Below are 18,732 nucleotides of genomic sequence, written 5' to 3' on the forward strand. Positions count from 1 at the left end.
TGTTCCATGTCCAGTTCTAACTGTTGCTTCTTGACCCGCATACAGATTTCTCAGGAGACAGGTCAGGTGATCTGGTATTCCCATCTCTTTAAGAATTTTCCACAGTTTGTGATGATCCACATAGTCTAAGGCTTTGGCATAGTCAATAAAGCAGAAGTAGATATATTTCTGGAACTCTCTTGCTTTTTCAATGATCCAGCGGACGTTAGAAATTTGATCTCTTGTTCCTATGCCTTTTCTAAATCCAACTTGAAAATCTGGAAGTTCATGGTTCATGTACTGTTGAAGCCTAGCTTGGAGAATTTTGAGCATCACATTGCTAACGTGTGAGATGAGTGCAATTGTGTGGTCGTTTGAACATTCTTTGGCATTGCCTTTCTTTGGGATCAAAATGAAAACTGACCTTTTCCAGTCCTGTGGCCATTGCTGAGTTTTCCACATTTGCTGGCATATTGAGTGCAGCACTTTCACAGCATCATCTTCCAGGATTTGAAATAGCTCAACCGGAATTCCATCACCTCCACTAGCTTTGTTCATAGTGATGCTTCCTAAGGCTCACTTGACTTCACATTCTAGGATGTCTGGGTCTAGCTGAGTGATCACACCATCATGATTATCTGGGTCGTGAAGATCATTTTTGTATAGTTCTTCTGTGTATTCTTGCCACCTCTTCTTAATATCTTCTGCTTCTGTTAGGTCCATACCATTTCTGTCCTTTATTGGGCCCATCTTTGCATGAAATGTTCCCTTGGTATCTCTAATTTTCTTGGGGGAAAAAAAAAAAAAAAATTTTTCTTTCCCATCCTGTTGTTTTCCTCTATTTCTTTGCATTGATCACTGAGGAAGGCTTTCTCATCTCTCCTTGCTATTCTTTGGAACTCTGCATTCAAATGGGTGTATCTTCCCTTTTCTCCTTTGCCTTTCACTTCTCTTCTTTTCATAGCTATTTGTAAGGCCTCCTTAGACAACCATTTTGCCTTTTTGCATTTCTTTTTCTTGGGTATGGTCTTGATCACTGCCTCCTATACCATGTCACGAAATTTCCTAGTTCCTTAGAGAAGTTGAAACTGTCACTCCAGGAAAGACTCAGATCTTTCTCCAGGGACACCTTAAAACCAAGATTTGTGGTTAATCATTTATTTGGGATGATTTGGTTAATGATTCTTATCAGCATTCAGGGGTTTAGATTCTTTATGGTAAGTTATAATTGCAACCAGTAGTTATAGGAGGTGGTGGTGGTGTTCATTCGCTGAGTCGTGTCAGACTCTTTGTGACCCCGTGGACTGCAGCCTGCCAGGCTTCCCTGTTCTTCACTATATCCTGGAGTTTGCTCAAACTCGTGTCTCTTGAGTTGGTGATGCCACTCAACTATTTAATTCCTATGCTGCCCCCTTCTCCTCCTGGTTCAATCTTTCCCAGCATCAGGGTCTTTTCCAATGAGTCGGCTCTTCGTGTCAGGTGGCCAAAGTAAAGGTGAGGGCAACAGATTTCCTCATTATAAACTCACTGAGGTATGAATGAAAACAAGGCCCAGGTGGCATTCTGCCCATTTATAGGTTTATTAGCAGGCTGGCACAGTGCAGTCATACAGTCTATTTCATACGCCTAATAAAGTTCCAGCTCTGTCCTTTGGGGAGGGGGTAGTGTTCTGGTGGCACTTTGCATTCAGTGTTTACCTGTAGCAAGTATTCCAGCATTTTATGGATAATATGTTAGTTTTCTACTAGTGCCTTTAGAAATTACTACAAACGCAGCAGCTTAAAACAAATTATCTCACAGTTCTGTAGGTTAGAAGTCCAGGCACCACCTGGCACAGTTGTATCTCTGGTCTGGGTTTCCCAAGGCACAGTGGAAGATGCTGGTGGGCCTGTGTTCCTTTCTGGGGCTCAGAAGATGAAGTATTCCCAAGCTCATTCAGGTTGGCTGAGTTCAGTGCCATATGGCTGTAACACTGAGGTCCTCCTTTGCTTGCTGGCTCTTCGCTGGGGGTCCATCTAAATGTCTCAAGGCTGGCTGCATCCCTTTGTTCGTGGCCCCCTCCCTGCATCTTCAAAACCAGCCTCATGCCCTGTCCAGAAGGGTTGAATCCTTCTCATGCTCTGAGTCTCTCTGACCGTCTCCACCGCTTCGGCCCTATCTCCCCTCATCCTCTAACTCAGGTTGCGCTGACTTGCTACCCTTCTCTCCTTACACAAGGCTCCAAGCCCTTGTAAAAAGTTTCTGACATCCCCCCCTGGGAAACATCACAAGTGTTCTTGAGATGAAGACTGAGTTCAGTCTTCCTCTTCTACTTTTAAGGGTTTATGTGATTACATGGGGCCCATCCAGCAATCCAGAATGATCTCTCTAGTTTAAGGTCAGCTGGTTAGTAACCTTAATTCTTTATTTAAAAGCAAAAAACAACATTTTATTTTGTATTGGAATATAAGGAGCCTGGCAGGCTACAGTCCATGGGGCTGCAAAGAGTCAGACACGACTGAGCAAGTGAGCACAGCATAGCTGATTAACAATGTTGTGACAGTTTCAGGCGGATAGCAAAGAGACAGCCTAACAATGTTGTGACAGTTTCAGGCTGATAGCAAAGGGATTCAGCCATACATACACATGTATCCATTCTCCCCCAAACTCAAACCAGACGGCCACATAACACTGAACAGAGTTCCCTCTGCTAGTCCCTCTGCTAATTCCCTCCCTGTCCTTGTTAGTGACCTTAATTCTTAATCCCACCTGCAGAACCCCTTCATAGCAATACCTGAAGAGTGTTTGATTCAATCATTAAGGCCCGGGAATATTTGGAGTTCTACCTCCCACAGACAGAATTTCTTATGACATTTTGACTCTGGGGCCAAATAATTTCCTAGAATCAGCAGCTGGACCTCCAACCACTTACCAGTCAAGCCAGTGCACATCTGTGGACCTGCCTGGGTCACACATGGGCCAGAGTATTTCTGTGATAGTTCTTTTCAGTCCTCATACTTCAAATACCATGAATTCAGCACTGAAGAGAGATTTCCAACAGCCATAGTACCAATTAACGAAGTCAGTGATTTAAGCTGTGTGAAAGTCCATTTCTGACCGTCAGTGTGCTAATTACCATGGTGCTGGTTGCTGATAAGGACAGCTAGCTGACCGACTAGGACTTGCGGTGACCTTAGCTGTTGTGTGTGTGGCCTTTGATTAGAAGCTAGTTAACTACTCCAGGAGTCTGTATTATAGATTAAGACAACTAATTGCCCTCAGGCAGGAGATTAAAGCCAACAGACACACATTTATATTGCACTGTTTATGTTGAAGTGTTTTGAAATAAAATTCAGATGATGTGATAAAGACTCTTGTCCCCTCAACTGAGGGCTTTGGGGGAGTCCTGTCACATCTTATTGTCACCTCATGCCTGGCACAGTGGTTGTGCAACAGATACTTGTTGAGTAAATAGGTTGCTGCTATTGCTGCTAAGTCGCTTCAGTCATGTCCGACTCTGTACGACCCCATAGACGGCAGCCCACCAGGCTCCCCTGTCCCTGGGATTCTCCAGGCAAGACCACTGGAGTGGGTTGCCATTTCCTTCTCCAATGCAGGAAAGTGAAAAGGGAAAGTGAAGTCGCTCAGTCGTGTCCAACTCCTAGTGACCCCATAGACTGCAGCCTACCAGGCTCCTCCATCCATGGGGTTTTCCAGGCAAGAGTACTGGAGTGGGTTGCCATTGCCTTCTCTGAGTAAATAGGTGAATCAGTGCATTTCCATGCTGTAATACACCAGAGCTTCCCTGGTGGCTCAGATGGTAAAGAATCTGCCTGCAGTGCAGAAGACCTGAGTTTGAACCCTGGGTTGGGAAGATCCCATGGAGAAGAGAATGGCAACCCACTGCAGTATTCTTGCCTGGAGAGTTCCATGGACTGAGGAGCCTGGTGGAGTACAGTCCATAGGGTCTCCAAGAGTCTGACATGACTGAGCAATTAAGACTTTCACTTTTCACTTTCATGCTGTAATACATGAAAAGTCAGGTACATTACAAGAACAGTATGGCAGACAAAGTGAGCTGGGAGAAAGTGGGAACGTGGCTCAGGGTGCTTTGTTGAACTGGGAATGTATTGTATTCATAATACTATAAACATGCACACTGCAAGCTGAGACTTGCAAATCTTTGCCAACATTTATTTCAAGAATGCTTTATTGAAAGGGGGGTAGCTCCGTTTTGATAGCTTATTTTCCTGCTAGATTTCAGTGCCCTAGTGGCAGTGCACATTCCCATTGCACAGCCCCTGTGCACTGCATGAGTGAATAAAGGCTGTTTACCCATCTCAACGTTGGTATCATTGTTCAGTCCCTAGGTCGTGTCACTCTTACAAAAAAATGTTATTCGAAAGAGAATGGAGGCTTACTAAGAGAGTGTCAGGTAACTGTTGTATTTCATTCACTGTCAGCAGACTGCCCATTTTTTCCCTCTTGCCTTCTGTTTTTTCTTCCTTAGAATGAACAGTCTGAATTTCCACAGACCTCACTTGTCTTTGGGTCCGATGAGGTTACAGCACTAATAACTCGTTTCACTGACTTGTTGCCCACCTCTCCTTACACAAGGCCCCAGGCCCTTGTTAAAATGTCTCTGGAAGTTTTAGAACATTCCCCAGGGCCACGGCATGTGCTCCTGGCCAGGAAAGTTCCGGATGCCGGGGTAGCTGGCTCTTCTCTCCTGGAGCCCCACATTAGCCCCTGGCACCCAGGTGGCATTCCCTGGAGCTGAGTCCTCTCAGGTAGCAGTTTGGGGTTTTATTTGTAGCCTCTACCCTGCTTCTCATAGGAGAAATCCAATGATAGGATGACACTCTGTGCTTGAAATTGCTGTCCCCGTGGGCCGAGGCTTTCTGACCCAGTCATTTGATCAGCCGGCTCCTTCCTTAAAGGAAGTCCTCCCAAGAGACTCAGCCCCAGTAGGCAGTCCTGCCAGTTCACCTGCCCAGCCTCAACACTGTGCAAAGCAGATGGAGGTAAAGCCAGGTTCCCTCCACTCTGTCGACTTGGGCCAAGTCTTCCCTTTCTCAGTCCCGAAGTGCATTTCTCTCCCCTCCCCCTGCCCCGCCATGATGCTTTCTTGTGGGGGTACAGGAGAGAGAGGGGCCAGACTTTGGAAGCTCAGTATAGGTATTGTGCTCTTTAAAAATCCAAGACTGTAATTTCAGAGTTTACCGTTTCTTGCTGACTTGATTTATGACATTTGCTTTGGTGATAAAGGCCCCCCTCACCCTCGCCCTCTCTGCCCTGCCAAAGAAATGCTCTTCCTCACCCTTTTTATTTTTCTCTTCTTGTTGTGAACATTTCCTAATGTGAGATGAAAACCCAGATCAGGTAAAAGTGACAGGAACCTTTACTGTGAAAGTTCAGGATGCTAAAAAACAAAAGAAAACGAAAATGATTGATAACACAGGAGAGTCACTTTTCATAGTGTCCAGATGTCGTGAAAAAATGTAAGATCTACCTTAAATGCAGTAAGTACCCTCAGGTGTTCTGTGTCCCAAATATGACTTTCAAATATATATATAATTATTTTTAACTGAACCATTCAGAAATGAGAAGTAACCCCTGCCCTTCTCTCTTGCGCTGCCTGGAGATAAAGCCCAGTTTGGTTTATTTCTGCCTTTCCTTTTTTAAAAATATTCCTTATATGGTCGTTTCTAAGCAGCAAAATAGCTGTGTGATTAAAATGTCAAAAGGAGTAGGAAAACTGGCCTCTGGGAAAAGTGTACTTGGAGATTTACATAGAGGCAGGAGAGGGATGGGGAGAAGGCTGTGTTCCAGGTTGTGGACGGAGATGACTGAGGGAGATGCCCCCACCCAACCCCGCTGCCCGCCACTGACGCAAGCCCCTGGACAGTGTAAGGAGCTGGCGGGAGCTCTCCTGTGCAGGCTGCCTACTGGGTGTCTGTGTAACCACTCTGGGGCACATTTCCTGTTTCTCTTCATCCTAAGAGCCCTTTGTCTCTACGTTGGAGAGCCCCCTTTCCTCTGTATCACGGAGCAGAGGATGGAGGGCAGAGGAAGCTGGGGAAATCGAGATGAGAAGAGATCCAGAGCTGTTATGAACTGGGTGTAGTTTATGATCGAGAACAATCCCTGTTCATCATAAACCTTGTAAACTGGACAGACTGGTGCCCCACTCATGGCTGGAGACCCTGCTCAGACCCTGACAGAAGAGAGGTCTTCCTTAGAGGTGCGCCCACAGTGGGCTGTGTTCTGCGTACTTGATACCAAAGTATGGCCCGTTGTTCCCACCATACCTGGTAACCTCATCAGAAGCTGCATCTTAAAGAGCCCCCCATGGTATCCTTATGCCCAGTTAAGCTTGAAAAGTGCTTTACACCAGTGTCTTAGGTGCCCAGGAGTGATAGGGAGGGAAGTCCGCTGCAGCAGGGAAGCACACTAGCTTCTGGATGAGCACATTTTTAAGCTAATACCTGACAGTCTTGTTTTTCAGAGCCTCTTGTCTTAAACAGGAGCCAGCAAGCTGTGCTTTGTGGGTAATTGTTATTATAGTATTAGATTCTGGTTAATTTGGGGGGATTAACTTGATAGTGCTTGTTTTACATGAAGGGGTGAAGTTATTTTACTTTTTTAGGTAGTTTATGCTTGTGTGTGTGTAGGGTGGGAGTCCACTTGAATACTGGAGTGGGTTGCCATTCCTTTCTCCAGGGGATCTTCCCAACCCAGAGATTGTACCCACATCTCCTGTGTTTCCTGCATTGCAGGCGGACTTGGGAATGTTGAATATGTCATTGTAAACAAAAAGCTGTGGGTAGAAAGGTGCTGGGCAGTCGTTTCCCCTGAGTAAGGGTCAGGTGTTAGGGAAATGTGTTTTTCGGTTTTGATCTCTGTTGATGATGGATTTGGCCACTTCATTTAGAAGTTTTCCATTTCAGTGGCATAGAACTCAGTGTCACTGTGGCTTAATAGATGGCAGTTTAGTGTAAGAGCCAGTGATTACAGTGGCTCCTAACTGGTGTGGCCTCTGGTCGTCCCTTCCTGTGGTCAGTCTTGTCAGCTGCCCACATCACAGACCCTGAATGCCCCTTGTCACAGAACACCGTGTGTAATGGAAACAGTAGCTCTTATCTTTCTGGAGGGTATGTACCTCCTATTAACTCTGATTCCTCAAGATTCCTTCTTCAACCTGTTATTGGCGTTTTCTGTTAGAGTAGGATCTTTCCTTGAGTTTCTGATGATTTTAGTTTGTAAGTACAAGGTACTAAAAAGCTGACTAAATGGTAGAGAGGTGTGTGTGTGTGTGTGTGTGTGTGTGTGTGTGTGTGTTTCTGTGTAGGGAAGGCTTTGTGGTAGAGTGATGGGTCAGGGACCCACCATTTCTTTGGGGGCTTGGCTTCAACTGTGATTATGTATAGGTCTTTTCTCCTCCCAGGGAGGAATCTAATCCAGGGATCCCTAACCTGTAGGATATAATGCCAGATGGTCTGAGGTGGGGCTGATGCAATAATAATAAAAATAAGGTGCACAATAAATGTAATGGCACTTGAATCATCTCCAGACCATCTCTCCCAGCCCCACCCCACCCCACCCCCAACCTTGGTCCATGCAAAAATTTTTGTCTTCCACGAAACCTGTCCCTGGTACCAAAAAAGGTTCCTCCTTGGTGTGCAAGCTTGTTGTCAGCATTTTCATAGCAGACAGCTGGGGTAGAGGGTGTGGAGAGATGCATCTGGGTGGGGCCCACCAATCCACATGGAGAATTTTTCTCGATCCCTGATTTAGTGTAGCACTGAAGAGTTGAGCTCTTGAATCTCCAAGGTCTGGGAATTCAGCCTTTCCAGGGAAGACTTCTGCATCCAGGATGAAGGAGGGAATGCTTCCTGGTTTGGGAAGCGGTTCTGGAGGGGTCTTACTTGCCTTTCAGTAGATTTCCAACCCACACTTCTGCATTCAACCCTGCCATGCCCCTGCCTTCAGAGGGGTCTGCTGTCTGTGAGGCTGAGCCCTCCCTCCCCCGCACGCCCTTTCCCCTCCCCAATCCTAACCTTTCCTGCTGTGCTCCGTCCATGCTCCTTGGCAGTCTGTTTCCACTTCCAGAAGTTTGGTTTCTTGCCTGTGGTTGTCTTCCTTCCCCCCTGGTCTCTCTTAAATCCCTTTACTGCAGCTTTAATGGTGTTTTGAAAGGGAGTGAGGGCAAACGAGCGTTCATCTGCTGTGTTTAATGGAAAGTGCCCAAAGAGTCTCTAACGAGCAATTGAGGGGGGAGAGAAGAAAACCTCTGAGTTATAAATTTGTCCGGTTTTATAGCATTTGAGGTTCAGCTGTTTGTGAAAAGCAATTTAAATAAAAGGATCAGGTTGGAGAACTGTGGTTTATATTCACTTCATATTTCAACTCCTAGTAAAAGAGGAGATCAGAAACAAGGGTGTATGAATAAAAGATTTGCTGAATGTATAGCCAAGACCTAGGGTTGGGTGGTGGAAGGCCCTACTGCCCTGGCCTTTTCTAGGATTGCCTATTTAAGCTAGATTTCCTAGTTTTTATAAGGGCTGAATGGCGATTTAATACACAGGCTTCAAACCTGCACACACCTCAAAACTGTGTGAGTTCCTTCTTTACCGTGTGTTGGCCTTGAGCAAATTGTTTCATAGATTTGAGCCTCAGCTTCCTGACCTAAAAATGGGGGAAATAGTGTTTTTCCTCCAAAGTTATTAGAACTGGATGAATTAATGTATGTAAGCCCTTACCCTTGTGTGGCCACTGACTGCAGTTTTACTGACTTTGTTACATTCTAGGTCTCCTTTCTTTTCCAGCCTCACTGTTCACTGTGGCAGGCACTGTGCCAAGCCAGGGAGCCAGAGACACTTGACCTCTGCTCTCAGGATATTCCCCTAAGAGCTGAAGCCTCCCTCATTCTTCTTTTAGCTCTGGGGTGTACTGAAGTTTGAGTTGGACAGGGACGGAGACCATCTTTAAACCTAGGTCTGCCCAGCTCTAAGCGCTCTGCTCTTTTACAAAACAACAACAACAAAAAAACTAATTGATTTACAATGTTGTGTTAGTTTCTTCTGGACAGCACAGTGAATCAATTCAGAGGCTCTGAACCATTCAGAGGCTCTGCTCTTAACACCATCTCCTTAGTGTTGAATATCTCTTACAGTGAGGGATTGACCTCTGAATAGAACACAGTTACAGGCAAACGGATGGGCATAGATGCTTTCCAAAGGCTCTGGGTGATGTTGAGGTTCATATTCCAACCATTCCTAACAGTCGTTGTTCATCCATGTGCAGGAGAACGTTTTGGAAGGATGTGTGGGATAGGTGGATTGCTGGGAAGTAGGTCTCTGTAAGTTATTACTATTCTCCGAGGAGTTAAGGTGAACAGAAACTTACAGGTACTCCATGAGTAGAGCCTGGTTGCTGTTTTGGGTAACTTGAATCATTGGAAAATAATAAAAAAAGGCTTTAGCTCCCTTGAGTTCTGTAAATGGAGAAGAGTGGATGAAGAGAGAAAGGTGCTCTTGATCTCTTTTACTATAAGGAGTGGTTTGGGAACCCACAGTGTAGAAAATCTCTTGCAGTTGTCCTGGGTCTGTTTCTGCCTGCCCCGTTCAGGTTTTTCCTAGTTGCTGTCTCCTTCACAGCCAAAGCCTTTGACTGTGTGGATCACAATAAACTGTGGAAAATTCTTCAAGAGATGGAAATACCAGACCACCTGATCTGCCTCTTGAGAAATTTGTATGCAGGTCAGGAAGCAACAGTTAGAACTGGACGTGGAACAACAGACTGGTTCCAAATAGGAAAAGGAGTTCGTCAAGGCTGTATATTGTCACCCTGTTCATTTAACTTATATGCAGAGTACATCATGAGAAACGCTGGATTGGAAGAAACACAAGCTGGAATCAAGATTGCCAGGAGAAATATCAATAACCTCAGATATGCAGATGACACCACCCTTATGGAAGAAAGTGAAGAGGAACTCAAAAGCCTCTTGATGAAAGTGAAAGTGGAGAGTGAAAAAGTTGGCTTAAAACTCAACATTCAGAAAACGAAGATCATGGCATCCGGTCCCACCACTTCATGGGAAATAGATGGGGAAACAGTGGAAACAGTGTCAGACTTTATTTTTCTGGGCTCCAAAATCACTACAGATGGTGACTGCAACCATGAAATTAAAAGACACTTACTCCTTGGAAGGAAAGTTATGACCAACCTAGATAGCATATTCAAAAGCAGAGATATTACTTTGCCAACAAAGGTCCGTCTAGTCAAGGCTACGGTTTTTCCTGTGGTCATGTATGGATGTGAGAGTTGGACTGTGAAGAAGGCTGAGCGCCAAAGAATTGATGCTTTTGAACTGTGGTGTTGGAGAAGACTCTTGAGAGTCCCTTGGACTGCAAGAGATCCAACCAGTCCATTCTGAAGGAGATCAGCCCTGGGATTTCTTTGGAAGGACTGATGCTAAAGCTGAAACTCCAGTACTTTGGCCACCTCATGTGAAGAGTTGACTCATTGGAAAAGACTCTGATGCTGGGAGGGATTGGGGGCAGGAGGAGAAGGGGAAGACAGAGGATGAGATGGCTGGATGGCATCACTGACTCGATGGACATGAGTCTCAGTGAACTCTGGGAATTGGTGATGGACAGGGAGGCCTGGCATGCTGCGATTCATGGGGTCGCAAAGAGTCGGACACGACTGAGTGACTGATCTGATCTGATCTGATCACAGCATATATCTTTGTTTCCCCTCTCCTCCTCAGTCTTTCCCTTCATGCATATTTATATATGGATAGATGTGTATTCTTAATAAAATCTGAATTGTATTTTGTGTACCGTTGTATAGCTGACATTTTCCACTTACTTTCCTTCTGCCCATCCGCAGTAACCATTCCATTTCAACCTTTAAAAACAGTCCTTTTCTGGGACTTCCCTGCCAGTCTAGTGGTTAAGAATCTGCCTTCCAACGCAGGGGAATGCAGGTTCCATCCCAGGTTGGGGAACTAAGATCCCGCATGCCCCAGGGCAGCTAAGCCAGCATGCCACAAGGAAAGATCCACAGGCCTCCGCTGAGACCTAGTGCAGCCAAATAAATAAATTAATTAAAAAACTCCCTTTCTAACAGGGTTAAATCAATCATGAAGACAGCCATATGGTTAACTACTACTTTAGTCATTTTGGAATCATGATTTCTAAAGTCTGAAATGATATCCTATTTGTGAAGCTCTATAAGCTTCTTTGATCTTGTAGCCTATTTTCGGTTGTGGTACGTTATAACTGGCTGGGAATTAGATTATTTTTATAGTAGTGTAGACACTTTTGCAGTAAACCTTTAGGTGGCAGCATGTCTCACCATAAACCACATTCTGAATAGAATTTCTCAGATGCATGAGACGTTTGACACAGGAGGATTTCAGAATCTGCCTGACTCCCTCGTCAGTGTGCAGCGCGGAGGCTGAGGTCCTGGGAGGGGCCGGGTTGTGTCTGAGGGCTGAACAGGAGAGAGAACTGTAGACCCCTGTCTGTGACTCATCCTCCACCTTCTCTTAGTGATGTGAAATGTTTATTAAAAGCACACTTTAAGTATAAGGCAACCAAGGAAAACAAGAGTCAAGTGGATGATTCTGGACCAAAGTGTAGTGGGATGTTTGAAAGGACTGGACAGAATAGGCAGTGTTTTTTGTGTTTTTTTTTTAAAGCAGCTTCATTTAGATATAATTCACATACCATACAATCCACTCATTTGAAGTGTACACTGCAGCAGTTTTTAGTATATTCACAAGGTTTTGTGCCATCACCACAACCCAATTTTAGATTAATTTTATCACTCCAGACTCCCTAGCCATCACCCCACAAGCCTGCACATGGTTACCCATGCCCTGGTAACCATTCATACTCTGTTTCTGTAAATTTGCCTCTTCTGGACATTCCATTTGAATGGAATCATATATTATGTGGTCTTTGGGGACTAGCTTCTTTTACTGAGCAAAATATTTTCAGGCTTCGCCCATGTTTAGCATGAATCAGTACTTCCTTTTTATTGCCCCGTGATAAGTATATCACATTTTGTTGTCATCAGTTGATGAACATTTGGCTGTTAATGAGTAATGTTACTAAGAGTATCCATGTACAGATTTTTGTCTGAATGTATATTTACACAGAAGTGGATTTATTGGACCATATGTGTAACCTTCTTGGAAACTGCCAAGCTGTTTTCCAAAGTGACTGTGCGTGTACATTACCACCAGCAATGTGTGATGGTTTCATGTAGCCTAATTCAGAATTCCAGATTATCTGATGATAAGTTGGGGTTGAAGAGGTGGTGAGAGGGATGATTAACAGGCTCTCTGTGTCCCGAATTGCATGCCGGACTGACTGCTCTGCCTTCCCTCTTCTATGTCAGCTGACAAGAAAGCAGCCGTCTTTCCTGCCCGGCACAATTGCCATGTGTCACCAGGCTGATCAAACGCCTGCGTTCCATGGCTGCGCAGAGCATGTTGATGTTACAGCCTGGCGGCTTATGATCCTTGCCTCCTGACTTTGGGGAGGTACCAGGCAACCTGATCGTCTTGGTCCCAGTTAGAGACAAATTCCAAGTTAAAAAAATCCTTCACCACGAGCCGCCCAGGTCCGAACATGTCAAAATCACTTCCGTGACATATACCAAAGACAGCTGTAGAGGCTGCATAGCAGAAGAGCTGCTTTTGTTTTTGTCAGAGTTTACATTCTGCGAGCCGAGCTTCCACCCATCTCTTTGGCAGCCCAGTCTGGACGTTGCTGCGTCTGTACTGAAATGACCGTGTGTGTGTTCACGGGAGGGGAAGGGGCTGGCTCTTTAGGCATCTCTGGGTTCTGGTAAGGACATGCACTGTACATTCTGAAGCTTTGTTTGCAGCTGGAAAAAATTAGACACACTCAGATCTTTCCCTGCTACAGGTCCTGTCAGGAAGCCCAAGTATGTGGAAAGCCCCAGAGTGCCTGGAGATGCAGTCATAATCCCGTTCCGAGACGTGCCCAAGCCAGCAGAGCCCAGTGAGAATGGTAAGGATATGTTTGCCATGATTTCCCCCCCCTAAAGATTTTACACTGTGACACTCCACTTTTGAGGGAAACTTGAGTGCCTCTTGTAGGAATCCTTCGCTAAACTGAATATATCTGGGAAGTGGTTTTCCTTGGGCAGTTAGAGAGATCTGTTTAGCTACTGTGAATTCTTTAGATTGTATACAGTGTAGGAACAATGGTGCATATGCATTGTTTATGGATTGAGACTTATTTCCCATCAATTTTGACCTCCCCAGTATGGGGGGATATAAAAAGCCAGCCAGCAGACTGTTTCAATATATATATATATATATATATATATTTTTTTTTTTTTTTTTAGTTCTCCATCATTTTAGAATATTTTAACAACAGGCTTTGGCTGAAAAGCTGAAACTGTAGCTGGACAAAGCTTATAATACCTAGCTTTCGTAAAAGCACTTGGTAGCTTTTGAAAGCTGCTTATTTTTTTAAACATCAAAAGTTTTTCTTTAGAGAATGTTGAAGTAGAGACCAAAAAACCCTCCAAATTGATTAATACCTTTTCATAAAGACACTTTATATTTTGCTTTTTTCCTTCTATCTGAAAATACATGTAACAGACAAAAGCTCTAGCATTTTGTAGATATATTAATAGCACTTTATTTATTTTAATTGAATCAAGAATGGACCTGTTCGTTCCTGTCAGTGGGGGTGTTTCCCCAACTCACAACTCTAAAGTCTTTGTGTGTTTTGAGTTTATATCCTATTTTGCTGCAGAAACACATGATTAAGAATTCTGAGGAATGTGGAGAAGCCTGTTGTACCTCCAATATGGACACAAGTTTATGTAGTAATGATGAAAGAGAAAAGTCACCCGTATCTCCACCTTAGAAGAAATGGCATCCTTGTTTCTCTAATTGTGGGTGGGAAGGAGTACAGCTCTCCTTTTATTTTCTGCCACCGTGTGTGCATTTCATGTGTTGGCCAGGGCATGGTGGGGAGTGGGTATGAAGTGTAAAATGTGATAGGAACATGGAGTGGGGTGGTGGTGGTGACAGTAAAGTTAAAAATAAGCTGAGTGAAGGGTTGGCAGAAAATGAAAATCAGAAAGAGGTGTTCGGGGCGGGTGGGGGCCGAGGTGGGACCAGCAGCCCCACCGTTTTTCCTTCTGTCCAGGCATGCAGTCATTTGGCTTCTGTGAGAGACTCACACTAGGATTTGTGCTGGGGAGGGGCAGGGCGCCAGGGGTGTGGTCTTGCAGAGGGGAGGATCCGTGGTGCTGCCTGGTTAGAACAGCCAGAGAACCTGCAAACATGAGGACCCTCCTGGTTGTGAATTCACATGTGCCCGGTGTCTGTGGGCTGATGTGTTCTCTCACTTCTATTCTGGGTATCAAAAAGAAAATGGAAACCTGTTCCTCTGAAGTGAATATCAATAATCTGAGTTTGTGAGCTGTCTGCCCATTTCAGACTAAGCCTGCCAACCCCTGCCCTTGTCCCCATTTGCCTGTGGAGTCCTGGTTGGTTATGCCCCTGGCATTTGACTGGTGTAGACTGCCTGATAGGACCCCTTGTTCCATGGGCGGGAGTCCTGTTGAGGTCCTGTCTAGTGTTTAGGACTCCCCCTGGGGTAAGAATGAGGACAAATAGGATTTTTGTTGGGCAAAGAAATGAGGTTATAAATAGTTCTCACTGTCAACTCTTCTCCCCTTGTTCAAGGCAGAATTGACTTTCTTAGGGGAGAAGGTGTTCTTGTGCTTGGCTGCCAGCTGAGCTAAATTCAAGCACAGTGATTGATGTTGCTGGTGTAGCCAGCAGTCTGCAGACACGCTTACTCCTGAGACCCTTGCTCTTGGATTTAGGCTCATCCTTCTCAATGGGGACTGACATTGTGACATACCTGGGCTGCGAATACATACCAGGGATTTCCAGAAGTTTGCCTAGAATTAAGAAGCAGGGTACATTTCCTCTTTTTTTAGGTGTCTGGGAAAGGGATGTAGTTCATGCTTGTGGGCATGTAGTTTTTCATGGGTTGCCATGGTGCTAGTGGGATCCCCATCAGAGTTATCTGTTGGTAGATAAAGAGGTGGTTGCCTAACAAAATTTAGCTTGATAATTAGTAAAGGATGGCATGTTTTGTAATTCCCCACAGACTCCTTTACATTTCTGTGGGGTTAATGAAGTTTGCCATATTAAAGTATAAATTTTATGTCCAGGTCATTGAATCTGGAGCAAACGGAAACTAATTGAGTCTGAGTATTCATCCAAACATGTACAGATGCATGATGAGCTAAATCCTAATTTCTAGGCTTTCAGAGCAGTAGTATCACTGAAGTTTTAATTTAAACCTTGGGCGTATACTTCACATACTTCTTTTGGGCATTTTTAAAAAAAAGTCTCTAAGACACTCTTCTGGATGCTGTCAGTAATAGCATTTTGGTATTCACCAGTCTGACGAACTATTGAAAACAGCCCCTTGTGAAATGCTTTTGAAATTTTTCATGGATTTGTGAAATATCAGGTTATTCCTAGATGTTTGAAATTCCCTTCCCAGACTAAACTGCCTTGCTTTATGGTTGTGTGGCTCCATAAATCCTTGACTCTTAGCTTTCTGAAATTTAAAGTAAAACAAAAACAGTGAGCACTTGAAATTTATTCATTTATTTATAAACAGTTGTATTTGTAATCTGCATATTTTAGCCATCTGGGAAGTGGGAAATATGATATGGCAGGTGAACATTTTTGTTACAAGCAAAGAACCTGTTTATTAAAGTCTACACTAACCTGCAAACCTTTTTATGGAAAGATTCTACTTTATTCAGTATTTTTAAATGTATTGGAAAAACAGCATTTTTTCTTAGTCCTCAAACAAAATATAATCCCCTTTTTCCTGTCAAATGATCCTAATAAGCTTATATATAAAGTAAGTTCTTCACAAATAAGCTTCCTATTATTAGGCCAACATATTGTTTATGGGGAAAATGCCACCCACAGAACAATACCTCTGCTTTAAGGGAAAACTAAAAAAACAGATAAATTAGGGAGGATTATTTAACTGTAATAGGATTCACAGCTATGTTTTTCTTGAATTCGGGGCAGCCATAATCTGTTTAGGTTTGCTTCGATCTATCCTTGCTCCTTGAGCAAGCTTTGATGGGAAAGGGTGAGAGAGTTTTAATATTATGAGTCATTATTTGATGAAGATCAATCCAAAATATGGTAAAACTTTTTTTCTAGCCATCTGGTTAGCAAATAGAACTAACATATGAAACAGAAAAATAATGAAATGCAGAACTATCTTACTGGGAGGAGTGAATCCTTTTTTAGATATATTTCAGTAAATATTGATACCTTATGTTTTTGATGACTATTTTAGACATTCAGAAAGATGTAGAGAATGAAAAAGGTATGAAGAATATGATACCTGTCTAACCACTACTCAGTTTAAGAAAGAAAACATGACTTTTTTTCCTCCTGATTACACTGCTCTTGCTTTCCCAAGAGGTAACATTGCTCCTGGTAATTTAAATTCCAGCTTCTTAGAATGGTGTTGTGCTACTTGACCAATGGTTGAATAAGGTTTTAGCTCGATAGAAGCATAGAAGGGGAAACATCCCTGGTATGTGTGCAGTGGAACAGAGACTAGAGTAGAATAGCCATTCGTTCTGCATTTCCTTGAATAAAAAATTCTTGTGCTGTGAAAAGAATTGTGTTGGATGCTATTTGAGATAGCTTTTCAAGCATAGATCCTTTTCTCTTGGAGCCTTAGAGTCTGGGCAGGGATTAGAGATTTATATATACAGAGTAGCTATAGTATGGGGGCGGGGGAGTAGTGTTGACTAATCTAAGCTGTGTGACAAATCCAGTGCAGATGGAGATGCTGTGCCAGGAAAGACTTGCTTGGAGTCCTGTGCATTAAGATTCACCTGTCAGCAAAGTTTAGGATGGAGTCGGGGCAGGAAGGGGACTGCAGTCATAGAGAATGGTTAGAAAATGATTTCAATAGTTACGTGAGAGACTAAAATCTCAAATTATCCATAGAACACGATCAGGAAAGAAGTGAGGGGTAGGAAGATTCCCGAGAGATTGCAAGGACATGGAAGCTGTAAGAGACAAAGATGATGACTTCAGAGTTTTGAGACTACATTAAATGGACACTGGAAGAGATGTACCTGTCCATTTTGGTTTGAGTTTGGTTTCAGGCGTGTTGAGTTTGAGGTTTGGAAACATCCAGGCAAAGATGTCCTCTGAATAGCTGGAAAAATAAAACTGGGGCTTAAGAGTTCAGGAGGAAACCTGGGTAACCTTTTGCCTAGAGTGGATGTGATGAGACAAGGTGTATTACACTATGGAAATCAGCCCTGAGTATTCATTGAAACGACTGAGGCTGAAGCTGAAACTCCAATACTTTGGCCACCTGATGCGAAGAACTGACTCATTAGAAAAGACCCTGATGCTGGGAAAGATTGAAGGTGGGAGGAGACAGGGATGACGACAGAGGATGAGATGGTTGGATCACATCACTGTCTCAATGGATATGAGTTTGTGTAAGCTCTGGGAGTTAGTGATGGACAGGGAAACCTGGAGTGCTGCAGTCCATGGGGTCCATGTCCAAAGAGTTGGATACACAATTGAGCGACTGAACACTAGGAAAAAGGTCACTGAAAGAAGAGCCCTAAAAACCTTTGATATTTTATTCTTGAGCTGTGAATAACACGGAAGAAGCACAGCTTAAAGGGTAGAAAAACCAACAAGACCACACAGTATCCGTAAGTTTCCCTTCTATCTGATGTGAAAATTGTTCCTTCCTTCCTTGGAGGACAGAATATGTGCCAAGGTCAAAAATATACAGGAGGCTTCTGGTTCAAGATGGTGGAGTAGAAGGACAGGCATTTACATCCTCCTGCGAGAGCACCAAAGTTGCAACTAGCTGTCGAACAGCCATTGACGGGAGGACACTGGAACCCACCAAAAAAAGATACCCTATGTCCAAAGACAAAGAAGAAGCTGCAGCAAGAGGTAGGAATAGCGTAATCATGATAAAATCAAATCCCGTATCCACCAGGTGGGTGACACACAGACTGGAGAAAAATGCCAAAGAAGTTCTCACACTATTGTGAAGGTTCTGAACCCAACATCAGGCTTCCCAGCCTGGGGATCCTAAAAAGGGACTGGCAATCCCCAGGGAATATGACCTTAAGGACCAGCAGGATTTGATAATAAGCTTTCCAGAGGACTGAGGGAAATAGAGATGCCAGTCTTGGAGAGCACAAACAAAATTTTGCATGCACTAAGACCCAGAGGAGGGAAGCAGTGACGCCCCAGGAGACTGAACCAAAAACCTGCTAATGTTGGAGGGCCTCCTGTAGAGGTGTGGGTCGGCAGGGGCAGAGGCATGGGTCGGACAGGGGCATTGGAAGGTCCCCCTTGGTGTATACGCTGTTGGTGTTAGCCATTAACCCTACCATAGAGCCTGTAGACCCCAGGGCTGGGGAAAAACTCAGTCCAAACAACTACCAGAGAGGGAGCCCAATCCCACTTTTAGCAGATAATTGGATTAAAGCTTTACTGAGCAAGGCCCTGCCCACCAGAGCAAGACCCAGTTTTCCCCATCTCCAGTGCCTCCCATCAAGAAGCTTACACAAGCCTCCTTAGTCTCCTTTATCAGAGGGCAGACAGAAGCAGGAAGAAGTACAGTCTCACAGCAGCTAAAACAAAAACCATATTACAGAAAGCTAGTCATG

At 44.1% G+C, this 18,732-nt stretch overlaps 1 protein-coding gene across 12 annotated transcripts in view; it reads left to right on the forward strand.

Annotated features, from left to right (window-relative positions):
- Positions 1–18,732, forward strand: part of TANC1 (tetratricopeptide repeat, ankyrin repeat and coiled-coil containing 1) — a 254,310-nt gene that overhangs the window by 146,856 nt on the left and 88,722 nt on the right. For 10 of the 12 annotated variants that reach the window (XM_070357358.1, XM_070357364.1, XM_070357367.1 and 7 more), the window contains one exon: positions 12,906–13,010. The exons of the other annotated variants lie outside the window; for them this stretch is intronic. In XM_070357358.1, the coding sequence (XP_070213459.1) occupies positions 12,906–13,010 (105 nt within the window). The remainder of the gene's footprint in view (positions 1–12,905; positions 13,011–18,732) is intronic. 12 annotated transcript variants of the gene reach the window in all.

The sequence above is a fragment of the Bos mutus genome, chromosome 2, assembly GCF_027580195.1.
Source record: "Bos mutus isolate GX-2022 chromosome 2, NWIPB_WYAK_1.1, whole genome shotgun sequence".
In the NCBI taxonomy this organism is placed as follows: domain Eukaryota; kingdom Metazoa; phylum Chordata; class Mammalia; order Artiodactyla; family Bovidae; genus Bos; species Bos mutus.